We start from the raw sequence: 23,402 nt of genomic DNA, 5'->3' as shown, positions 1-23,402 counted from the left end.
ACGCATTGTCGTCCACATCTAGGTTCAGGAGCTCTAATGCTGGCCCGAGCCTGCGACACCAAGTAGTGCCCAGTCAGGGCTAGGGGCAGCCGATAAGGTCCCCGTAGGGTGGAGGTCGTCGTGTGTGCCGTTATCTCTCAAAACCGCGTAAACACTAACAGCCTGCTGGAGTGGGTGGAGCTACGCTCCCGGGACCCGATGGTGCCAAGGCATTAGGTCTTACAGAACCATCTGCCGAGGCGGCCTCCATTAGCGCACGCAGCCCTGATAGTATGTTAGGCTTCAATTAATATCTCCCTCCTGCAGTGGCTCTGTGTTGCCCATTTTCAGTTCTGCGGAGTCGGGAGTCCATTACTTTGGAGCCCTGGGCCTCTTAGGGCTCTAGTTTCCCCACATGCAAAATGGGAGAATAATCCTTTCCAGGCTGGTGTGAAGTTGAACGAGGGGCCTGGCACACAGATGCCTAATAAATCCTCATGGGAAGGAAAAGCTGTTTCTCGATAAAGCTATTTTTGTTTGATAAGGAACTGAGAAAACCTAGCTGGTAAGCTTTTTTTTCCCCACAATTGCTCATCATCCAGTAAGATAGTTGAGTGATGCACCTGTTCTATCTGTCTCCCTTCCTCTGGGGAGCACCCACACTATTACCTGATGGAGCTATAAAGCTTCCTTCCCAGAGAAGCTTGATGGAGTCCTGGCCAATCAGAGTGTACCACAGCTCTGGCCCATGACTGGCCCAATGCAAGGTTACATGACCTAGGCAAGGCCAGTCGTAAGGGGTGCTGGGAGAGCCCTCACTTCACCTGGGTTGGGATTTGGGGAGCAGTCACAGCCATCTCACCCCTTTCCACGGGTTGGGAGGAAAGCAGGGCACACTGAACACCAACCATGCAGGGTATTTCAGCCCTCCCCAATGGCAATGTCAGAGCACCTGGATACAGCAAAGCCTGAAGCTACACCATGGCTTCTTATCCACAAGAACCAAGCCATTCTCCTTTCTGCTCAGTGGGTGGGTTTTCTGTCACTTGCAACGAAAAAGATTCCAATTAACACAAGTTGATCGTTGTGGACCTGGGTTAGGGATTCTCAGATTTTTATTTTGATGACAAAAATCACACAGGGCACAACAAGAATCACAACTGAAAAACTGGGAGTGGGATATGGGCTGGGAAACATAGGGAATGGGTGTCCAGAGTCCCTGGGATGCTTCCTGGAATCCTAGGTTTCCTTCAGGGCTCCCCACGTGCCTTGGATACCTCCTAGACCTCCCTCTGGGGGTCCCACAGAGCCCAGTGTGAGAACCAGCATTCTCGGCCAAATGTTTCCTCGTATTAGAAGGTTGGATGTACGGGGATGGTTCAGACAGTGGCCTCAACCTCGGCGGCTTCATCGTCCTCCTCCAGCAGGCTGTAGGAGGCATGGCTTTGGCAGGGCCGCTGCAGTGGGTGAGCCAGAAGCTTGGCCATACAGTTGTGCAGCTCAAGAGCTGGCCCAGCCAGCGCCACCTCGTACTTATAGCTGGTACCCTTGGTATCCAGGCTTCCCATGAAGGCAAACATGTCCTATGGGGCCAAGGAAGGGCTGTTCAGGCAGAGGTTCCCCTGACAGGCCCTCCCTGTCCTGGAGGGCCTCCCAGGAGGGGGCCTCAGGAATGGGTTCCGAAGGGTAAAGAGGAGTTTTCGAGAAAACATTCCCACATTCAGCAAACATTTCCTGCCACCCACTCAGTGCTAGGGACCCCAAGAGGTCTCAGTGCTGGAGCCCCTAGTCTGGAGAGGCACAGTCGGATACAATGACCTCAGCCCCCATGCTGATCTACCTTGAGGAGCAGGGAAGTTTTCTCCAAGTAGGGACTTCCCGTTTGGGTACTGAAGTATAAGTAGGAGCTGGGCTCAACCCCCTCTGCTCACAGTTGGGTAAAGTGAGGCTCAGAGAGATAAGTGGCCGACTCGAGATGCCACAACTAGTTCAGGGCTGGGATGTAAAGGACCAGCAGAGCCTGGCAAGGCAGGGAGGGAAGCGTGCTCCAGGCAGAGGACACAGAGAAAGCGAAGGCAGGAAGAGAGAGAAGCAGGGGATGCTGGGGATGAAGTGGACAGGACCCTACATACTCATGGGCCACTGTCCCAACAGCCCCATTAGTTCACTGAAGACATGTGGGAAATGGAAGTTGAATGACCATGATCCAGCAGGACCAGGAACGCTAAAGAGAAGACTAATGGCAGAGCCGTGCGTGGGTGGGCAAGGATGGGTGACTTCCCTCCTCCTGATGCCAGGAGAGCACAGGTGCCTCTGAGCCTGTTGCCAGGTGCCACTCTGTCAGAGACACACTGTGTGACCCTGGCCTAGTTGCTGGCCCTCTCTGAGCCTGTTTTCCCTCAGCACAGCTCATGAACTAGGGGGCTGGCATTAGATGCCCTGAAGCCCCTTAGTGATTCAAAGCCCCCCTTTCCCTCAAGGCCGGGGCAGGTGGGTTCGGAGCCATCCCATCTGCACCTACATCCGCCTGCCACCCACACCCACAGCAGCCTCTCACCTTCCAACTCATCTCCTCCTCCTTCTCGTCGGCGCCGTTGTGGATGTAAACAACATCAAAGAAGAAATACGGGCACTGGAACATCTTCTGCAGGGGAAGAAAGCCAGCCTTTGGGACTTCGGTCACCCCATGCCCCCATGATCACAATTTCCCAGCTACTGCCCAAGACTCTGGGAACCTGACTCTACGCACCCCAGCTCCTGTGGTCAGGAAGTCCCTCCTAGTGTCTAACCACCATCCTGCTGGCTGTAGGCATCCCTCCCTCTCCCAGGCCTCCCTCACCTTCATGGGCTCCGTCAGGGAGAACTGGGGCTGGCAGGGTGGACGACTATAGACCAGGATGGTTCGGACGACGTACGGCGGTGGAATCGTCTGCACATTCTCTGTGACTGGCAGCTCGGTCTTCTGTTGGCTGCGCCGCAGGGATGGGGGACAGGTCAGAGCACACCCTGGGAGCACACCCCTACTGTCACCCTCAGAGAGCCCAGCTCCTCACCGTGTATGTGAGGCCCCACCTGACCCCTCCCAAGTTCACTGTTGCCTCTGAGCCTTCCCACATGCTGTTCCCTCTGCCCCAGCACCTCCCCAGCTTCGCCTTTCTGCCTGACCTCTCCTGCTCCATCAGAGGTTTTGCTGACCCCAAAGCTAGGGCCTGCTCAGGCCACCCTCAGCATCCTGAGCGTCCCCCATCACTGTGTTGAGCTGGACCTGCCCTACCAGGCCAGGAGACTCTGAAGCAGGGACCAGATCTTATACGCAAAGTCACTGCCCAGTTCCCCACTCAGCCACAGATGGTTCTCACACTGAGTACAGGGCACTAGGCAGGTAGAGGGCTAATGTCCTTAATATGTAAAAAACAAATCTGATCACCAACAAGAAAAAAGCCGACATCCCCCTAGAAAAACAGGTAAAGGGAACCAATAGACAAATTCACTGAAAGAATACTGAATGGCTTAAAAATGAATGAAAAGAAAAGCACAGCAAAATAAGATGTGGCCTCTTCCCACCTATCAGATGGGCAGGACTTTCAGGCGTGTGAGCAACCCCGGTGCTGGGGGAGGTAAACAGGGTTAATTTCCTGGGAAAGTGCTTTGGCAAAGTCTAGCAAAATTAAAAACACACACCACCTTGTTCCAGCCTGTTCTCCATTAGGAATTTACCCCATAGATTCACTTCCAAAATCTGCTGAGATGGGCAAAACAACCTCCTTGGCTACCATCAAGGGGCTGGCAAAAACAGGGCTTAGAATACTTGGGCCCACAAGCTAAGAACCTTTTTCATTTTTAAACCGTTGGGAAGAAAGAAAACCAAAAGGAGAATATTTTGTGACAATCAGAAATGTGAAATTCAAATCTGTGCCTGCAAATAAAGTTTTATTGGCACACGGCCACGCCCACTTGCGTACCTATGGTCTGTGGCTGCTTTCTAATTAAAATGGGCAGAGTCTGGTCGCCAAGACAGAAACGATGTGGCCAACAAAGTCGAAAATATTTACTATCTGGTCCTTTAAAGAAAAAGTTGGCTGCCTCCAGGTTAAAAGAAAGTAGTGGGTCTTCCCTGGTGGCGCGGTGGTTGGGAGTCCGCCTGCTGATGCGGGGGACGCGGGTTCGTGCCCTGGTCCGGGAGGATCCCACGTGCCACGGAGCGGCTGCGCCCATGAGCCATGGCCGCTGAGCTTGCGCGTCTGGAGCCTGTGCTCCACAGCGCGAGAGGCCATGGGGGTGAGAGGCCCGCGTACCGCAAAAAAAAAAAAAAAAAGTAGTGGAGGGACTTCCCTGGTGGTCCCGTGGTTAAGAATCCGCCTACCAATGCAGGGGACACAGGTTTGATCCCTGGTCTGGGAAGATCCCACATGCCGTGGAGCAACTAAGCCCGTGCACCACAACTACTGAGCCTGCGCACTACAACTACTGAGCCCATGCATTGCAATTACTGAAGCCCATGTGCTCTAGGGCCCGCATGCTGCAACTACTGAAGCCCATGCACCTACAGCTCATGCTCCGCAGCAAGAGAGGCCACCGCAATGAGAAGCCTGTGCACTGCAACAAAGAGTAGCCCCCGCTCGCCGCAACTAGAGAAAGCCTGCGCGCAGCTACAAAGACCCAGCGCAGCAGTCAATCAATCAATCAATCAATCAATAAGAAAGTAGTGGAGAACCACTGGGCTGTCAGAGAATAACACAGAGGGCGAGATTTGAGAAGGAACCTCTTTTGCAAAAATGCTTCCGGACAGGTAAGTGAGCAATTGTTCCAGTGAGAAAGGGTGAGAACGGAAGGCTTTAGGCCTCCCTAAAGGACTATTTCTGGGCTGTCTGGAGCTTTTACCCAGAAGGGGTTCTTCTCTTCAAAGGTGAACAATAATTTCCCCATGGGGGACTTACATGAGGCTGAAGAGACCTTCCAAATCTGGTGGGAATGCTAAGGAGAGCAGAGCAGCGCATGGGTGGGCAGGGGTGGGTGGCTTCCCTCCTGATGCCGGGAGAGCGCAGGTGCCTCTGAGCCGGTTGCCAGGACACACGCTGTGTGACCCTGTCCCAGTCGCTTGCCCTCTCTGAGCCTGCTTTCCCTCAGCACAGATCATAAACTAGGGGGCTGGCATCAGATGCCCTGAAGGCCCTTAGTGATTCAAAGCCCCCTTTCCCTCAGGGCTAGGGCCATTCTCCTCATGGAGAGAGCCATGGGTGTCCCTGTCCCCCTCCCCTCATTACTGTTTTCTTTGTAACTCACAGGGATCATATCATATTTAAGTTCTGGGCTGCAGTGAGCCTTTAATGTTCAAGTTAATATAAAATGTGCTATGCCCAGGTTGGAGGGGCTGTAGCAATGATTGTGACTTTTCAGTCACATACGGACACTTGCTGAGCACCGACTGTGTACTTAGCCCTTCATGAAGTGTTCCCCAGGTGGATGCATTTTTGACATCCAGAGTCCAAATCAGCTGTTTTTGCTTCTGTATTCTGACTTTATCTTCACAGCGACCCTGTGGGGCAGGAGGTTTTGTGGCTCTCATTTTACAGATGAAGAAACTGAGGCTCAGAGATGTGGCTGGCCCAAGCCTGATGTGGCAGAGCTGGGATCTAGACCTGAGCCAGGCCGAGCCAGGCCGAGCCAGGCCGCTCCCCGGGGCTCCCTGTGTGGAAAGGATACTGAAGGTGGAGCAGGAGGCCGTCTCCAGGTCGTAGAGGCAGCTGCAGAGTTCTCGGGGATCAGAGGTCAGGCCGGACAGCTGCAGGGAAGCATGGGACTCAGCGAGGTGCTCCCTCAGCCCCAGGGGACCCCAGGGCACCCAGCCCTGCCCCAGCCTCACCCAGGCAGTGTCATCGTTCACCACCACCAGCGCGAACTCGTGGCTCTTGTCAATCTTGTGTTTTGTCCGCACGAACATCTCGATCATTTTCTGGGAGACGTTGAGGGCATTGGTTTTGGAGCTGGGGAGGGCCAGAGGGTGACCGGGTAGTCAAGGCCCAGGTCATGCGGCAGTGGGGGCAGCAGAGCCCAGCCGCGAACCCAGCCTAGCTGACCCCCCCTCCAACTCTTGCCCTCTCCGATGGGTCCCTCTGGCCAGCCTGGGTCTCACGTCTGATCTGTGGGAGGCACCCCACCTCTGCTCAGCCGCGGGTCATCACGAGTGCCAGGGAGGGCAAGGCGGGCTCGTCCTCAGGCCCCATGCAGGCCCTGCTGCCTGACCCCAATGAGACTTAGCTGCTCAGGGGCAAGGGTTTTGGAGTCCGCCAGGCCTTGGTCTGAATCTGGCTCTGCCCATTTGCTGGGAGGCCTCGGGCAAGTCATTTTGCTTCTTGGAGTTTCCGAGTCATGGCTGTGACCTGGGTGGCGTGCGATCGCTCTCAAGTGCTTAGAACACAGCCCCGGTGGGCCGCAGCTGTATCATTACCAGTTATCACTGCTACTCTCCAATACCGCCAGGCCCGGGGGGTGAGTCTGAGAGAGACAGCCCTGCGTTTTTTGGGCTGGGCCCTTCCTAGCCATAGCTGCAAGCTCAAGCCCCCGAATATTCCTCTCACCTATTTAATGACTCTAGCTTTGGCAGCGACATTTCCTCCGACAGGTCCAGGCAGATGATCTGCAATGAAGTTGAAGGGTGGTGAGAGCTGTGACTAGCAGCACCGGGCGACTGAACATTAATACAGGCCCCCACGCCACTCTGCTGGCCCTCTTCAAGCAGCCCCATTGGAAAAGGCCATATGATGACTCCCAATTCCCAGCTAAGCCATCCACTTTAGAAGGAGGCAGCTGAGGGAAAAGAGCACTGGACTAGGAGTCCAGGTTGATGAGTGAATAAACAAACCAGAGAACATTCAACACAGAAACAAGAAAACAAGGGAATAGTGGGATGAATTGTGGCTCTCTAAAAGATAGATCCACCTGGGACTTCCCTGGTGGCGCGGTGGTTTAGGAATCCACCTGCTAATGCAGGGGACACGGGTTCGAGCCCTGGTCCGGGAGGATCCCACATGCCGTGGAGCAACTAAGCCCGTGCGCCACAACTACTGAGCCTGCATGCCACAACTACTGAAGCCCGCACGCCTAGAGCCTGTGCTCCAGAACAAGAGAAGCCTCCGCAATGAGGAGTCTGCGCGCCGCGACGAAGAGAAGCCCCCGCTCGCCGCAACTAGAGAAAGTTCGCACGCAGCAACAGACCCAATGCAGCCAAAGATAAATAAATAGATTTAAAAGATATATCCACCTGGAACCTCAGAAAGTGAAATTATTTGGAATTAGGGTCTTTGCTGATGCAATTAAGGTAAAGATCTTGAGATAAGATCATTCTGATCTAAGAACAAGTGTCCTTATAAAAGAAAAGACTGGGGACTTCCCTGGCAGTCCAGTGGTTAAGACTCTGCGCTTCCACTGCAGGGGGCACGGGTTTGATCCCTGGTCAGGGAACTAAGATCCCGCATGCCGCTCGGCCAAAAAAAAAACAAACAAAAAAAAGAAAGAAAAAAAAGAAAAGAGAAGACTAGGAGACACAAAGGGGAAGGCTATGTGAAGACGGAGACAGAGATTGCAGTGATGCAGCCACAAGCCAAGGAACGACTGGAGCCACCAGAGGCTGGAAGAGTCAAGGAAGCCTCCTCCCCTAGAGCCTGCAGAGGGAACGTGACATGTTCATTTCAGACTTCTGGCATCTGGAACTGTGAGAAAATGAATTTCTGTTGTTTTAAGCCACCGAGTTTGTGGTAACTTGTTGTGGCAGCCCTAGGAGACTAGAACAAAGGGATTGTTTTCCAGAGTGGATCCTAAAAGACGATGTGTAACCCAAGGTTCCCTAACACCTCGAAGCCACTGGTCAAGCCCCCCACTTACCACTTTCTCTGGACAGTTGACCCTTGGCGTCCGCACCTGGACCTCTGGGGCTGGTGGAGGCACCTGCCACGGCTTGGGACCGGCTCCGGGAGGGTTGGCGGTCCCGTCGTCAGCACTGGCCGCCTCACCCTCGCCCTCGCTGCGGCTGCCCACACTGGCCTGGGCCCCCAGTGCCCGGTCCTCCGCCCCCTCAGGGTTGGAGCGAGTGCGGGGTCTGGGCTCAGCTGACTGCTCCTCTTCTTCCTCCTCCTCCTCTTCAGCGGGACTACTGGGCTCTGCCACCTCCATGGCTCCTGAGTGGCTGGATGGAGCAGGTATGGGGGAAGCCAGGATCCTTCCCTTAGGGTTTTTAAAAGCATTTGGTTATTGGGCAGGAGAACAGGGCATGAGTCGCTTACTAAAAGTAACTCCTCTCAGGGCCTCAGTTTTCTCATCTGTAGGATGGGTGCCTTTAACACTTATCAGCCCAGCATCCACGCTGACTCGAGATAACAGTCTCCCATTTTTTTTCTGTAGGGCTAACCCCTTCCCTCCCCCTTTTGGCTAGTGAGCCACTGGGAACGGCTCAGAGGTAGGGACAGAACCCAACACACGCCAGTGAGGGGCAGCTCTGAGGCTTCCAATAGTGCTGTTAGAGAAAAGGAACTCGTCAGAGTTGCAAAGCTGGGAAGTTACAAGTCGAGAGCTGCTAGGAGCCTCTTTTGCCTCCAAGAAGGAAAACAGAGCTTGCCTGTAATGATGCTCACCCAAAAAACGACAGATACACTTCTGAGCACCTGAATCCAGCTATGCCTAAATTCCCTTTCTTGCTTAAACCAGATTGAGTTGGGTTTTTTGTTACCTGAAACTGAAGAGGTCTTGGTGAATAAAAGAATAATAACTTCTAGGGTTCCCTCCTCCGCAGCGGAGCGCTGGCTGCCTAGGAGGTGTCTGCACACGGAAGGGGAGCAGATCTGGTATTACAATTCCTCTGAGGAAAAACAGGACGCTAGTGGAACAGTTTGCCCATCTGGGCAATGGGTGCGGGCTGCCGGGGATGGTCTCTGAGCCTTGCAGTCCCCACAACCTCTAAGGAAAACACAGCTTAGCTGCAGCAAGAGGGATGGAGGCTAGACTACAGGAGAAACCAGAGCTGAAGGCGGAAACCTCAGGGCAAGTGTGGGGCTAGGGAAGTGGGGCCTCTAGGGACGGATCCCGCACGCTTTCACCACCCAACTCCTGCTCACCGTAGCGTGAGCCTGCCTCCGACTCAGCAGCAACTCGCTAGGAAACCGCCATCTTTACCAGCCGGAAATGGTACGGCGCGGCCGCCACGCCTCCTGGGAAATGTAGTTCAGCAGGCAGCAGGCCTAGAGGAGAGATGTATGGGACGAGGCTGGAGAGCCTTGGAAGCTGATAGGCTGATACTGTTCTAGGAGGTGGGGTTTGGATTGTGATAGACTGGAGAGGAGCTGAGGGGGGCGGGATCTGGAATGTGATTGGCTAAAGTCAGATAAGGCGGAGCTTTTATGTTTCTGGCAGATTCGGACTGTGCGGGTCAGCGTTTCTACCATAACAAGGCAGAGTGGTGTTGGGCTTTCAATGGGATAGTCTCAGAAAGATGCAGAAGTCCTAGTTTGCAGTGTGATTAAATGTAGCGGGACTGAGTTGGGTGGGATTTAGAAGAGGTGGGGCTGATTGGTGATTAATAGAGTTGACTGAACCTCAGTGAGGGGTTTTTGCGGCAGAGGTGGGCGAGGTCCAGAGCCCAAGGGCCCTCCCAATTATTTAATTCTGCTCCTTATTTCACAGATATTTGCAAAAAATAAAAAATGCCAAGCCAGAACTATTTCAAACCACCCTTCCTTCTTCATGCACAGTTCTCCCTTCAGCTCCATAACCATTTAAAAACTGAGCCTCAGTTTCTTTATTTGTTAAAGTCTGCTAAGCCTGTCCACATCAGCCAGGCTCTGGTTCAGTGACAACCCAGAGGGGCTGTGGAAAATGAGCCTTGAAGGATGGAGAATTTGCTAGAAAAACAAGAGAAGGAAGGTCATTCCACGCAGAAGAAACCACCTGGGCAAAAGTCTGGAGGCTTTGAAGAGCCTTGGAGTGGTGGAACCTCTCACAGGTTAATATGGCCAGAGCAGAAGCTAAGAGTGAGCATTTCAATGCCGCGGGTACCCCCAAGTCAGAGAATTGCAACTTCTCTCGCTACTACCTTTGGGGACACAGAAACAGGAAGATTCAGCCTCATAGCTTCTGTCAGTGGGAGCAGGAAGATTCAGGCTATCCCAGGCTCTGCACAGTTTACACAGAAGTGCAGAAGCAAGGAAGGTGTGTTTCAGGCAGAGGTTAAGGCATGGCCAAAGGCACCAGGGTGTGAGAGAACTGAGAAACTTCAGCTGTTCACAGAGGAGGTTATAGCGGCTAGAGTGTGGAGTACACATTGGTGCCAGCCTCAGGCATAATTTTTTTAAAGACCTTGAATGCCAGGCTGAAGAGCTTGAAATGTTTCCCAAGGGCAATGGGGAGCTATGGAGGGTGTATGAGCCAGGTAGGTGAACAGTGAGATCTCTGCGGCCTTGGTGGGGAAGGGAGTGGAGGGATGGCTGGGGAGCCCAGGGAGGGAGCTGGGCTGGTATCCAGGTTGGGGAGGAGAGGCTTGGGCTGTGACTGTGGATGGAGATGAGGAGGAGGCCCTTTAGAGGTGGATGCAGGAAAAATGAGCAGGATGTAGGGACCATCTGGGCTCTGAGGAATCCAGCATTTATGGAGAAGAAACAGTAGCTGGCAGAGGAAGCAGAGATGGGATGGTCAGAGGTAGTAGGGAACAAGGAGGGTGCCTTATGATTCAGTTCCCGATGGTGCCTGGCCATGTGCAAATAGCTTGTTAAAATTTCTATAACACTGGAATATATGTATACACACACACACACACACACACACACACACACACACACACAATATGGAATATTACTGAGCCATAAAAAAGAATGAAATAATGCCATTTGCAGCAACATAGATGGACCTAGAGATTATCATACTAAGTGAAGTGAGTAGACAAAGACAAATACCATATGATATCACCTATATGTAGAATCTAAAAAAAATGATACAAATGAACTTATTTACAAAATAGAAATAGACTCACAGACATAAAAATCAAAATTATGGTTACTGGGAATTCCCTGGCGGTCCAGTGGTTAGGGCTCTGCACCCTCACCGCTGAAGGCCCAGGTGAGGGCCTGGGTTCAATCCCTGGTCGGGGAACTAAGATCCCACAAGCTGTGTGGCACAGCCAAAAAACAAAGGAGGGGGGACAAAAAAAGAAAAGAAAAAAACTTATGGTTACCAAAGGGGAAGGGAGGAGGGAGGGATAAATTAGGAGTTTGGGATTAATAGGTACATACTACTATATATAAAATAGATTTAAAAAAAACAAGGACCTATGTATGGCACAGGGAACCATATTCAATATCCTGCAATAACCTATAATGGAAAGAACCTAAAAAAGAATAAAAAAGAATGAAAAGAATAAAATCACTTTGCTTTACACCTTAAACTAATACAACATTGCAAATCAACTATACTTCAATAAAAAGTTGTTTGTTTTAAAAAAAACAAACTCCCATGACGCTGTAGGAAGATATAGAAATTGAGGCTCAGAGGGGATCATCACTTGCTCAGGGGTACCAATCCCAGGTCTGTCTGTGACTTGAAGTGGAATGAGAACTCTGACCCTGACACTGAAGGTATAGGCAGAGGAAAGAAGTTCACAGGGGAGCCAGATGGAGAGCCTCAGCCCAGGGGAGCATTCTAGCTTCCGAGAAATAACATCCAAGGGTCAGAGATGGAGGAGCCATGGGCTTGGAAGCAGAGGCGAGGAGGGACTGACATAGTGGGAGCTGGACATATGTCCTCCTGCTGGGGCTGGAGGAAGCTGCTGTCCTTGAAGAGGAAACTGCACAATAACAAGTCACATGGCCGGGGAGTGGGCTTCCTGTTTCCTGGCTCCTCCCAGGCTGGCCTTGGCCAGGCCAAGCCTGAGTAGGCAGTGGCCAGAGTGACCCCAAGAGTGTCCAGGGACTTGGTTTTCTGACCAAGGTGCCCCCAGAAGAACAGGGAATTAGAGCGGGCTGAGGGGACCAACCCCCAGGATTGGAATCTCTGGTTCAGGAGAGCCCTGGGGAGGAGAGAGGACTGTTGAAGTCCTCATCCCAAGCCCATATAGGGGAGGGAGGGGAGCAAAGAGGTAGTGAAAAATAAAGGAGGCAGAAAAGAAAGAAGAGGTGAGGGCAAATTTGAGAGGTTGTGAGCTGACCGTCAAGGGAGGCATTCAAATCAACATTGATAACTCAAGATCCTTTCGGAGAAGTGAAATCAATGCCTATATCACAGAACAGGAAATTGAGGCTATCATTTGCTTTGAGCTGAGATCAGGTGGTGGTTTTAGGGGGTGAGGAAGGAGGAGGATTCAGGGGACCCTGATTTCTGGATAACAATGAGTGCCAGGGCCACACGGCCCCGAAGCCGGCGAGGGAGGCACGCCGCTCTGCCCGTAAGTGTCCCCCCTCCCTGCCACACCCAACTCTGCGAGACCCCAGGACCCAGACCTGCCTGGCTTAGAGCTCAGCTCTGGGGATCATTTGCAGGGTGAGCTGGACCCTGTGGCAGAGAGTTCAGAAGAGGCTGAGGCAGCCAGTGGGAGCTCCGAGCCGGGCCCTGTGCCATCTCAGGATAGCTGCAAGCCAGAGCCGCTGGGCCCTGAGGCGGAGGCCAAAGGGCAGGGCCTGGAGAGCAGGTAAGGCCCACTTGGTCTGTGTCCCCCACTGCAGGCCCGGCACATCTTTCCCACCCATAGATCTGTTTATGTCCCTCCCCTACTCACACACACGCCATGGCTCCCATTGCCCTCAGTCTGACTTTCAAGGCCCTGCATGATGCAGTCCCAGCCTTGTTACAAAGCCTCTTTGTGTTAGCTACCCCAGATGACCCCATTTCCAGATCTTTCCATCTCTCACCTCTTCACAGGACTGACAAAGAAGTTGATGGGGACTCTAGCAGGGGACCTGCTCCAGCCCCTGAGGGGCCCTATGAGCCTGCCCAGGAAGCCCACCAGGCCCCAGAGGCAGCCCCACGGGACAGGGAGAATGTCCCCTCTGGACCCAGAGCCCCTGACGTGTTTCAGACTCTCCAGCAAGCTCTGAGCTCTCTGGAAGCGGCTGTTGCTGCCTGGCGCCACCAGCCCCCAAGATGTCCTGGGCCGTTGGAGGCAAAGGACAGAAGCGAGGGGGGACCAAAGCCCTGCTTGGAGCAAGAGCAGGCTGGGAGCTGCCAGCGGGATGCAGCCCGATTGACTGAAAGGAATGCCTGGTTGCGTTTGGCCCTGAGCAGCCGTGAGGACGAGCTGATCCGCACACAGAACTCCCTGAAGGCCTTCCAGGCTGAGAAGGAGATGCTGCAGAGAGAGGTGAGTGGGGCAGGCCTGCCTCCCAGGGCTCCCTGGTGGGAGGGAGGCAGCAGGCCTGTTGTAGGACACATTCAATCATTTGTTCATTTGTAAAGCTTTTGTGGAGGCTTGGCTGCTGAACCCCAAAGAGACAAAGGTCCCTTGCAACCTTAGTTAAGGTGATCAGAGAGGCCCAGTGAGGAGGCGGCGACACTTGAATGAAGACCACAGGGGGGCAAGGGAGGAACCATGCAAGGAGCTGGGGAAGAGCATTCTAGGCAAAGGGAACAGCATATGCAAAGGCCCTGAGGTTGGAGTGTGATTACTGTGTTCAACAAACAGTGAGGAGGCCAGCGTGGGGCTGAGCAGGAGGAGACAAGGGTACAGAGGTGGTGGGAGCAGATCCCGGAGTGCCTTGCGGGCTGCAGGGAGGATTTGAGCTTTTGCTCTGAGTGAGGTGGGAGCCACAGAGGGTTCCGAGCAAGCAAGGGTGGAGACCAGATGCAGGCATTCACAGGCGCCTTCTCACCACCGTGGGAGGAACAGCTAGTGGAGGGAGAGGCTGGAATCTTGGAGATCCAGGAGGAGGCACTGGTCCAGACATGTAAGGGATGGAAGCTGTGGAGGTGGTGAGAAGTGGACAGATTCTGGGTGATGCTGAAAGTGGAGCTGGCAGGTGGGGTGTGAAAACTGGAGAGGGGTTGAGGACGAGCCCTGGGTTGGGAGCCTAGGAGACTGGAAGTGAGCCATAGGGAGCCTGCGGGAGGGGCAGGTTTGGTGGGAGGGAGACCAGGGCTGTTTGGGCCTTGATCAGCTCAAAATGCCATGAGCCACCCACACGGGGCATTAAAGGGACAGTTCTGTGTCCAATTCCAGAGCCCAGGGGATGTCAGGGTAGGAGGGACACAGGAGGTGAGACTTGGGGCTGCGGGAGCCCAGCATGAGGAGTGGGGCTCATTTCCCTACAGAGTGGAGCACATTTACCAGCTGGGAAAGAGGAGTCTTTTTAAAAAAAATTTACCCACTCTTTTTTTTTTTGCGGTACGCGGGCCTCTCACTGTTGTGGCCTCTCCCGTCGCGGAGCACAGGCTCCAGACGCGCAGGCTCAGTGGCCATGGCTCACGGGTCCAGCCGCTCCGCGGCATGCGGGATCTTCCCGGACTGGTGCACAAACCCGTGTCCCCTGCATCGGGGCAGGCGGACTCTTAACCACTGCGCCACCAGGGAAGCCCTTTACCCGCTCTTTAACCCCCGCTCTGGCAACCACCAACCTGTTCTCTGTATCTGTGAGTTCAATTTTTAAAAGTTTTGATTGATGGATGGATCAATTGATGGATTGATGCCGGGCCGCACGTCTTGCGGGATCTCAGTTCCCCGATCAGAGATTGAACCCCGGGTGGAGTCCTAACCCCTGGACTGCCAGGGAATTCCCTTGTTTTACTTTAGACTCCACATATAAGTGAGGTCATACAGTATTTGTCTTTATCTGGCTGATTTATTTCACTTAGCATAGTGCCTTCAAGGTCCTTCTATGTTGTCACACATGGCAAGGTTTCTTTTTTTACGGATGAATAATGTTTCATTGTATAAATGTATATACCACATCTTCTTATCCATCTCAACCATCAGCGGACACTTAGGTTGCTTCCATGTCTTGGCTCTTGAAAATAATGCTGCAATGAACATGAGGGTACAGATGTCTTTTCGAGTTAGTGTTTTGGTTTCTTTTGGATAAATACCCAGAAGTGGAATTGCTGGATCATGTGGTCCTTCTATTTTTACTCTTTTGAGGAAATGCCATGCTTTTTTTCCATAGCGGCTGCACCTATTTACATTCTCACCGATGGTGCATGAGGGTTCCCTTTTCTCCACATCCTCGCCAGCACTTGTTATCTCTTGTCTTTTTGACGCTTGCCATTCTAACTGATGTAAGGTGGTATCTCATGGTGGTTTTGATTTGCATTTCCCCAAGGATCAGTGATGTTGAGCGTCTTTTCATGTACCTGTCGGCCATCTGTATGTCTAAGGAAAGAGAAGTCTTGAGTGGCTGAGTGACTTGTGCAAGGTTATACAGGGAGGGGTTTGGCAGGATGAGTGTCTGGGGGTCCTACCTTCCACCTGGGGCTCTTGCCACTGCTCCAGGAACAGGTCTTAGGGAAGGATGGTGGGTGGTTTGAGCACCCAGGCCTGACATCCCCCATTCCCCCACAGGTCCAGGAGCTGCAGGATTCCCTGCTGAGGCTGAGGCCCTTCCCACCTCCCTCCTGTGACCAAGCAGGCGGCTCGGGTAGTGGTTCCAGCAGCTCTGGGGTTGATGGGGAGACCTGGGGCACTCAGGTGAGTGTGGGAAGCTGAAAATCATGCATGATCTTAAGATCCTTAGGATTCAGGGCCATGAGACCCAAATCCTGGTCATGTGATCCAATAACTTCTGGGGTTGGAAAAGACCTAAACCCGTGATGCTGGGCTCTCAGTGACAATCTGGGTGAATCAAGTCACCTCCTTCTGGCAGGATCCCTTCTCCCTGGCTCACCCCCTGCTCCGGCGCCTCCAGAGTGATTCCAGCACCCAGATGCTTGGGTCTCTCCCCACCCAGCTCCTTGCCCCCGAGATGCACATCATGGAAGCCCAGATGGAGCATCTCCAGGGGTAAGAGCCACAAATGCTGAGCTCATAAGGGCACTGGTGCCTCCCAGCTGGGTTATAAAGCCAGGAGTCTGGAGCTGGATTTGGGGTGGGGTGGGGAAAGGTGGAAATCAACTGGGTTCTAACTGCCCTTCAAGGCCTCTCACTTTGCCTCTTCCCCACCTCTGGAGGCAGGAACATTGAGAAGCTCAAATGCTTCAACCGTCTGCTGTCAGCTGTGCTCCAGGAGTACAAGGGCCGGTGTGAGGGCCTCAGCATGCGGCTGGGCCAGCGGGAGGCTGAGGCCACTGCATTGCGTCTAGCCTTGCAGTATAGGTCAGTGCACCCTGCCCATGATATCACTGACTGGGAGGGAAATGGGTGTCCTCAGAGGATAGCCCCAATCCCCAGAGAGAGACAGAGTCCTCGCAGGAAAGTACTTTCCCTCACCACGGAAGTTAACTTAAGGCAGTTTTAGTCCAAGAGTGCTGAAGGAGTTTACAAACTCCCAGGGGTGGGGGTGGGAGGAGTAGTGAGGGGTCCAAGAGCAAGTGAGGATGTCACCTACACAGCAAGATGGGTGTCCTGGAGCGCTCAGAACTGGTGTCCCACAGTGAACACTGTGAGGAGGCATATGGGGCCTTGCTCACTCTTCGGAAGGCAGACTCAGGAGCAGGAGAAGAAGCCTTCATGGATGACTTGGAGGCGGCTGAGAAGGAAGCTCAGAGGCTTCTGGTGCAAGAGGAGGCTGCCATGGATGGAGGGATACTGCAGGATCCACGTCCAAGGTACCCCTGGGAACCCTGGGGACTGGGTGGGCCAATGAGTGGGGCTCTGATCGGAGAAAACTGGCCAGAACTGGCCACATGTTGGGGGTTGGTATGGCTCCTATGGTTGGCATGAGGTCTGCTGGAGTTGGCTGGTTGCTACACAACAACGTTGGCACAGTGATGACAGCCATTGGGGTTGGTATAGGACCCACCAGAGTTGGCATGAAGATGGATGATGGTGCCCACTGATTAGAAAGGGCATGATGGAGCTTAATGGGGTTGGCTTGATGTTGGTACCCACTGGTGTTGGCATGATGCTGCCTGACAGGGTTGGCAAGTTGAGTGATGGTCCCCATTGAGTTGGTGTGATGGCATCCACCATGATAACGTGAGTGACTGTGCCCATCGGCATGATGGTGTTCATCCATCATTCATCACTGATGGCTGATGTTGCCCATTGGGGTTTACATTATGCTACCCACCATGTTGGTTTGACCATGCCCAGCATAGATGGCATAGGAAGGACCCATGATGGTCAGTAAGATGGAAGCTGATGAAGCCCACCAGGGTTGGCACGAAGTTAGCACAACCATGTCCAGCAGTGTTGACATAGGCCCTTCTTCTGTTTCCTGTAGCCCCGAGGGCAGCAGTGTGGATAGGCCCACACCACAGGAGGTGGCTATACAGCTCCAGGGCTACGTCCAGCGTCTTCAGGAACGCCGTGCTCTGGTGAAGATTCCCCCAGAGCCTGGTCCCACCTTGGCACCCATGTCCGCTGTGCCCCGTGCAGAAGCCATGGTGCAGGCCATTCTGGGGACACAGCCTGGCCCAGCCCTGCCCCGGCTGGAGAAGATGCAGATCCAGGAGGACCTGGTGGCCACACGGGTACACATGGGCTGTGGCCACTGTGTCAGTCTTTCCTGGTGGGACCAAACCCTTTGCTGAGTCTGAGAGAGATGTGATTCAGGCACCAAGTAGCAAGGGAGAGTTTTGCTGGGCTGGGGACAAGCTTCCTGGAGGGAGGAGAGTTGGAGCTGGGGTTTTGAGGGATGATTAGGAATTCGTCCTCTGGAATTCAGTTTCTCACAAGACTTCCAGTCTGGCTTTCCAAAATGCCCCTCCTATGGAAAAGAGATAGGGGCAGGGGACATAACCTGGGGGTTATAACCTGGCATGAAAGCTGAGGTTTTGAATTTGGAGAGACTCAGACACTTCCACTGAACTGCTACTTGACCTTGTCTAATCTACTTGCTCTCTCTGAACTGCCATTTCTACAGCTGTAGTTTTCATGGATGATATTTCCCATCTTGCAAGATCATGGCGAGTGTTGGGGTTCTTGCCTGACCTGCTCTCAGTGGGCGCCTCCTAGAGCCTCATTTTCCCCAACAATTGACCCTAGAGGTGCAAACCCTCTACCCTCTCCTTGGTCTCTTAGGAGACCCTAGCAGACCTGATGCTTCGGCTACAGCTGGTGCGGCGGGAGAAGCGGGCTCTGGAGCTGCGGGAGGCTGCCCTCCGAGCCCAGGGCCCAGCCCACGTGCTCCTGCTGGAGCAGCTGCGCTGGGAGCGCGCAAAGCTCTGGACTGGTGGGGCCAACAGCAGTGGTGGAGACAGCAGTGGAGGAGGGAGCAGTGGAGATGAAGAGGAGTGGTCCCAGGTGAGTGGCCCTGCCTGGACCTGATAGGGATAGCAATATATTACTGGCTACGTGGTCCTGGTTAATCATAGCCCCCTTTGAGCCTGTTTCCATTTCTACACACAAAAAAAGGAGTTGAATGTTTAAGCTGCATGTTTCTTTCTTTGACGGTATTTAGCCCAATAAGCCCCAAGGGATTTAGTGTCTTCCAGTCACACCTGTGCCTCCTCCTTCCCACCCCCAGGCTGATTAATTTTCCCCCTCCAGCTTCCTTCCTGAGGCTTTCCTTTTTGCCCCTTACTGTCTAATCATGTCTGTCCTCTGCTTAAAGCCTTAGCAGCTTCTGGAACCCTCCTTTGAATCATCTCTCCTACCTCCAAGGCTTTGTAAGTGCTGTGCCCCTGCCAGGAACACCAGTCACTTTCTAATTAAGTCCTCAACCTCCTACAGGTCTGAGCTCAAACATCACCTCCTCCAGGAAGTCCTCGTGGACTGCCTGTAAATGAGATATTATTTATTCCCCTGTACCTTATTGGGGTACCGTTATTGGGTATTGTACCCTTATTGGGGTATCTCACCAGAGTGGGGGCTCTGTGAGAGCAGGGGCTGTAGCCACCACAATCTGGGCAACTTCGATGTCCAACTTGGGCTGAGCACACACTCAGCCTAGGCCTGTGTCACTACCCTCCCTGCTGCGTCCCACAGGGCCCTCCGGCTGTCCCTGGTGGCAGCAGGGCTGTTGATGGAGGCCAAGTGAGCAAAGTGCAGAACCCAGAAGAGCTAGCCCAGGAACTGTCAGCATCACTCACCCGGTGTGTGCCTGGGTCCTGTGCTGGGGGATATGTGGCCTGGGTAGGGGAAATATGTGAGAGCCCGTGGGGGTGTTGCATACCGTGCAGGGCTGGGTATACACCTGCATACAGTTGTGTTCACATGGAAACATCTTGGGCAGGTGGGTGGGAGGAGGGAAGGAAGACAAGATTGGCTATGGCTGTGAGCCCCTCTCTCTCCACCCCTGTACCAGGGCTCTGGGCCTGCGGGAGCAGCTGCAGTCCTTGCGGGAAGAGCTGGAAGAGGTGGCTCAGAAGGGGCGAGCCAGACGTGCTCAGAGTACTGAGCTGAACAGTGATTTATGCAAAGCTCACAGGTAGGTCCCCCTATGTGACCTCAGAAGCATCCCTGGCTCTCCCTGGGCCTCAGCTTCCCCCCTGTAAGGTGGGTGGCAGCTTCAATCCATTCCACACCTCCTCTGGTGCCTGATGTGTGTCAGCCCCTGCTGAGTGATTCTGGGACCCCAGGAAGACCCAATCTCAAAGAGCTCCCGTCTGGGGCTGGGAGTACATAGCCCGTCTTGGGTGGAATGGGGGGCTGTTTCCTGGCTCATCCTCCTACTCCCTCCAGTGCCCTGGTCATGGCCTTCCGTGGTGCCCACCGGAAGCAGGAAGAGCAACGGCGGAAGCTGGAGCAGCAGTTGGCACTAATGGAAGCCCGACAGGCAGAGGAGCTGGCAGTGCTGGAAGCCACCGCAAGGGCCCTGGGGAGGCCCAGACCGCCCTGCCTGCCTCCCCGGTCAGGAGGGACCTTTCTATAAGCCCTGCTCTGGTTGTGTCTGGACGTGCCAGATAGTTATGGCAGGTCATGTCATAAACTGTTCTAGGTGATGTTATGTCATGTGGCATGACTTTGCATGTTGAGGCGTGTTTGGTGTGATGGGGGCTGATACCTGGGTGTCTGGGGCTTGATAGTGGCCAGGCATTTGAGATAAACTTGGTATCTTTGGCCTGACACCATGTGGCATGTGAAGAGACATGTCAGCAGGGTCATGCCAGAAGCAGCTTGGGCTGTGGGGACAGGATCCCCAGGGCTGGCTGGGGGGATTCAGGGTTCAGTGAGGTTACATAGCCAGAGCTGAAATTCCAACCCTTATCTGTCTCCAGAAGCCAAGGGAGGAGTCCACTGGGGCAGGGCACACCTTCCCCTGCGCACCTCCTTCCCAGGGAAATGCTGGGTTTGGCCTGGCAGATGTTCCCAAGAGGAAGATACCCATATCCCAGAAGGAAGACTGAAGCCTGAACAGTTCAGGGTGTGGAACATTAGCTGGAAGAGCATTGCTCCCTGAGTGAAAGTAGAGGGAGGAGGAATCAGAGGTGGCTTTGGAATTTGCATTCAAAGAATGTGGAGCTAAGGTAAAGGGCCTCTGGGTGGTGAGCAAAGCAAAGGGAAGAAAAGCTGCAAGCAGTCATTCAGGGGGTTTGTACAGCTGTTGATGAGGAACTCAGAGAGGTGCTAATGGTGGGCAAAGAGGCACACTGCCCTCCAGGGCCTGGATGGCCCTTGGCCAGGCTGAGAAGTTGAGTCTTTCACCTGCCAGAGATGTGAGCTGTGGGAGGTGTTAGCGTCAGATTAATAGCAGGCAACTGATTAGCATGTTATTTGCGTAGGCCACACCCCTTGCCCTTCCACCCGGGTCTGGCAGGGTTGGGAAAGGGGGGCTGGGCTCGACCCTGCCGCTCCGGATTAGTGGCCAGCTGTCCCGTCTTGGGCGGTAGCTGAAACTCAAGACGGGGATTAGAAAGATTTTCATTCTCAGCCCGGTGGTGGTGGTGGGGGCGGGGCGCGGGGTTCCAGGCAGCACCTGTGCAGGTGTGTGCGCGGCGTTACCGGCTCTCCCTGGGAGGGCAAGGCTGGCCTGAGGTCAGCGCTAGTAAGCCGCCAGGACTCAACCTGGTCCTCCGGATCCACAGACTCCTCGTACTCTCTCTGGACCGAGGCGGGCTTTGCAGAAAGCAGGCAAACTCAGGCAGGCAAGGTCGCCAGTGGCCGAACAGAGGAGCCGACTTTACCCCCCTCTTGTCCGTCTCCCTCCCTAAGAGTCTAAGTGATCTTAGCCCCGAGTCCCACCAGGTTGCCCGTGGAGGGGGGGGCCCGAGAGGAGACAAGGTCACCTGTAGGAGGGTGGGGAAGGAGTTCGCGCTGGAGGTGGAGGCAGGAGCTGAGGTCGCCATTGGGGGGCGGGGGCAGGTTCCCAGGCCGCCCGGAGCTGGGTCTTGCGGTTCCCACGGGTGCCCCCGCGGCAGATGGGCCCAGGCCTCTTTGTCCCCGGTCCGCGGCCGCTGCAAGGTCAAATGTCACCGCGGGGCCGCGGGCAGGGGTCAGGGGGGCGGGGCAGGACTTCGACCCTCCCCCGGAGGGCCCAGGGTGTCAGGGCGGTGGAGCTACTGGGAGGGGGCGGGGCGGCGGCCGAAGGGTTGGACCAATCCGAGGTTCTGGGATCTGCTGCAGACCTCGCAGTCTCCAACCGGTCCCCAGACCGCCACTTAGGAGCCCCCTTCCTGCAGACTTGTGGCCCTCAAACCCCAGTTCCTTGCTTCCTCCCTTCTCCAGCCCCCCTCTGACTCCTTTCCTTGAGGCTTCTCTCCCTTACAAGTCTCCCTCTCTCATCTCTTCTCTGAGACACCCACCTCCATGTCTCCCCCCACCCCATCAAGGATCCTAGAAAGTCCAGATCAGGGACCTAGGACTCCCGTCCTCACCTCAAAACCCATCCAGCACCCCCATGTTCCCCGGCACCCCCAGAACCAAAGGGTCCTCTCTAACCATCCAGGCCCACCTCCCCTAGAGTGGTTTACAGGGCAGAGAACTCCACTCTAGTCAGACCCATCGAAAGTCCTTGCTCGTGTCTAACCCTAGTCCTTCTTGCTTTCTGTACTTGTTAAAACCTCCCCCACCTCACACCCAGCCAGACCCTCCCCAGAAGGCCCAGAGGCCCAGGGCTGGGCATCTATTGCCTGGCTTCTCCAGAACCTTGGTATCGTCTTAAATGCTGCATAATCTCCAAGCATCTCCTGCCCTAGTCACGGAGGGTGCCCCCTCAGATGTCATCTGCAGAGGGTAATGGCTTTTCCCAAGGACGCTTCCTGAGAGACGAGGGTGTAGGAGCTGGTGGGGGCAGAGGGCACTGCTCTCCTGCCTACAGCCTCAGAGGCCCTGCCACGTGCCCTGGTGTCCAGCTCAGCCCAGGACAGGGCGGGAGATAAGGCCGGGTGCCCGGACCTGCAGGACTCCAAGGTGAAAAGTCACTGCAGGAAGGGCTTTTCCAGCCGGTTAAATGTTAACAGGCCCCGAAACAGAGGCCCAGGTTTCTTTGCCCAGGGCGGCTGGGGTGGCATACAAAGAGTGCTTAATATATGCAATATATGCTGGCTGCCCCAGCCCGGGGTCTTGGGGTGTGTGTGTGTGTGTGTGTGTATATGTGTGTGTGTGTGTGTGTGACGTGGAGGCAGAACGGCAACTGGGAGGCTCTGGGGAGCCTGGAAGAGACATCTGTAGTCCAGCCGGCCCCCGGCCAAGCCCTTTCTGTGAAGCACAGAAAGAAAAGGAAATTAAAGGGGAAAGGGGCAGGCCCCGCAGGGGTGGTGGGAATTCCTGTCGCCTCCAGCCTCGCTGGGCGGGTGGGCGCACTGCCCACAGAGGCCTGAAATTCTGGCGAAGGCCACCCCCCACCCCACCCCCGCCCCCGACCTCGCGCCCCCGCCGGCCGCAGACCACAACATCCCTTCCCCCCGGAGATTCCGAGCACCAGGTGTTAGCCCAAGCAGAGAAAGGGTGGGGTGGGGGTCGGACGCGGAGACTTTCTGGAAGAGGAAGCAAACACAATCCATCATGCAACTGTGCAAAGAAATGCCCCAGGGTGTGTGTGTGTGTGTGTGTGTGTGTGTGTGTGTGTGTGTGTGTATTGCGCAGGGGCGTGCCCCCCGGGTGCAACCGGCCCCCCATTATTGCTTCTGCCGGGAATGCAGGGGGGTGGTGTCGAGGGGCGCCTCGAGGGCGGCTGAGCTACACAACGTCCAAGGCCGGAGGTGGAGGGGAGGGCCTTAGAGAGACATCTTGGCGAGGCTGCGGAAGGGCAGAGGGCAGCACTGGCCCAGGCTCCCGCCGCGGCCCGGCGGGGGTTAAGGCTGGAGCTGGGCGAGGGCGGGGGTGGGAGTGGAGTGGGAGAGGGAGGGAGAGGGAGGAGGGTCTGGCCGTGCGGCCCCGCGCTCCGCCCTCGCCCCTCCCGCCGGCCTGGGCGCCGGGCGCC

The 23,402-nt window shown here is 54.8% G+C and overlaps 2 protein-coding genes across 4 annotated transcripts; one reads left to right on the top strand and one right to left on the bottom strand.

Moving 5' to 3' along the window:
* Positions 1–1,066: 1,066 nt before the first annotated feature.
* On the bottom strand, positions 1,067–9,175 carry BABAM1 (BRISC and BRCA1 A complex member 1). Of its 3 annotated transcripts, XM_082651564.1 has the most exons (10): positions 9,087–9,147; positions 8,702–8,790; positions 7,861–8,199; positions 6,558–6,616; positions 5,843–5,963; positions 5,683–5,761; positions 4,917–4,941; positions 2,819–2,948; positions 2,537–2,623; positions 1,067–1,562 (listed from the first exon to the last, which is right to left on the bottom strand). In XM_082651564.1, exons 3-10 carry the CDS (start codon positions 8,146–8,148, stop codon positions 1,359–1,361), a joined length of 993 nt encoding a protein of 330 aa, XP_082507690.1. In that variant the 5' UTR covers positions 8,149–8,199; positions 8,702–8,790; positions 9,087–9,147; the 3' UTR covers positions 1,067–1,358. The 3 variants fall into 3 exon arrangements, with proteins under 3 accessions (XP_082507690.1, XP_082507689.1, XP_082507691.1); XM_082651563.1 differs by lacking the exon at positions 8,702–8,790 and having other exon boundaries at positions 9,087–9,175; XM_082651565.1 differs by lacking the exon at positions 8,702–8,790 and having other exon boundaries at positions 6,558–6,597; positions 8,046–8,199; positions 9,087–9,175.
* Positions 9,176–11,910: 2,735 nt separating this feature from the next.
* Positions 11,911–19,913, top strand: USHBP1 (USH1 protein network component harmonin binding protein 1; the record flags this gene model as incomplete). Its single annotated transcript, XM_082652336.1, has 12 exons — positions 11,911–12,400; positions 12,495–12,643; positions 12,874–13,312; positions 15,503–15,628; positions 15,804–15,940; positions 16,112–16,252; positions 16,531–16,704; positions 17,322–17,571; positions 18,122–18,343; positions 19,028–19,134; positions 19,347–19,469; positions 19,724–19,913. Exons 1-12 carry the CDS (start codon positions 12,344–12,346, stop codon positions 19,911–19,913), a joined length of 2,115 nt encoding a protein of 704 aa, XP_082508462.1. The 5' UTR covers positions 11,911–12,343.
* Positions 19,914–23,402: the final 3,489 nt, after the last annotated feature.

The sequence above is a fragment of the Grampus griseus genome, assembly GCF_964374135.1.
Source record: "Grampus griseus genome assembly, chromosome: 3".
Lineage (NCBI taxonomy): Eukaryota > Metazoa > Chordata > Mammalia > Artiodactyla > Delphinidae > Grampus > Grampus griseus.
Note: the sequence above shows the minus strand (reverse complement) of the source record. Positions and strands in the feature narration are given on the sequence as shown.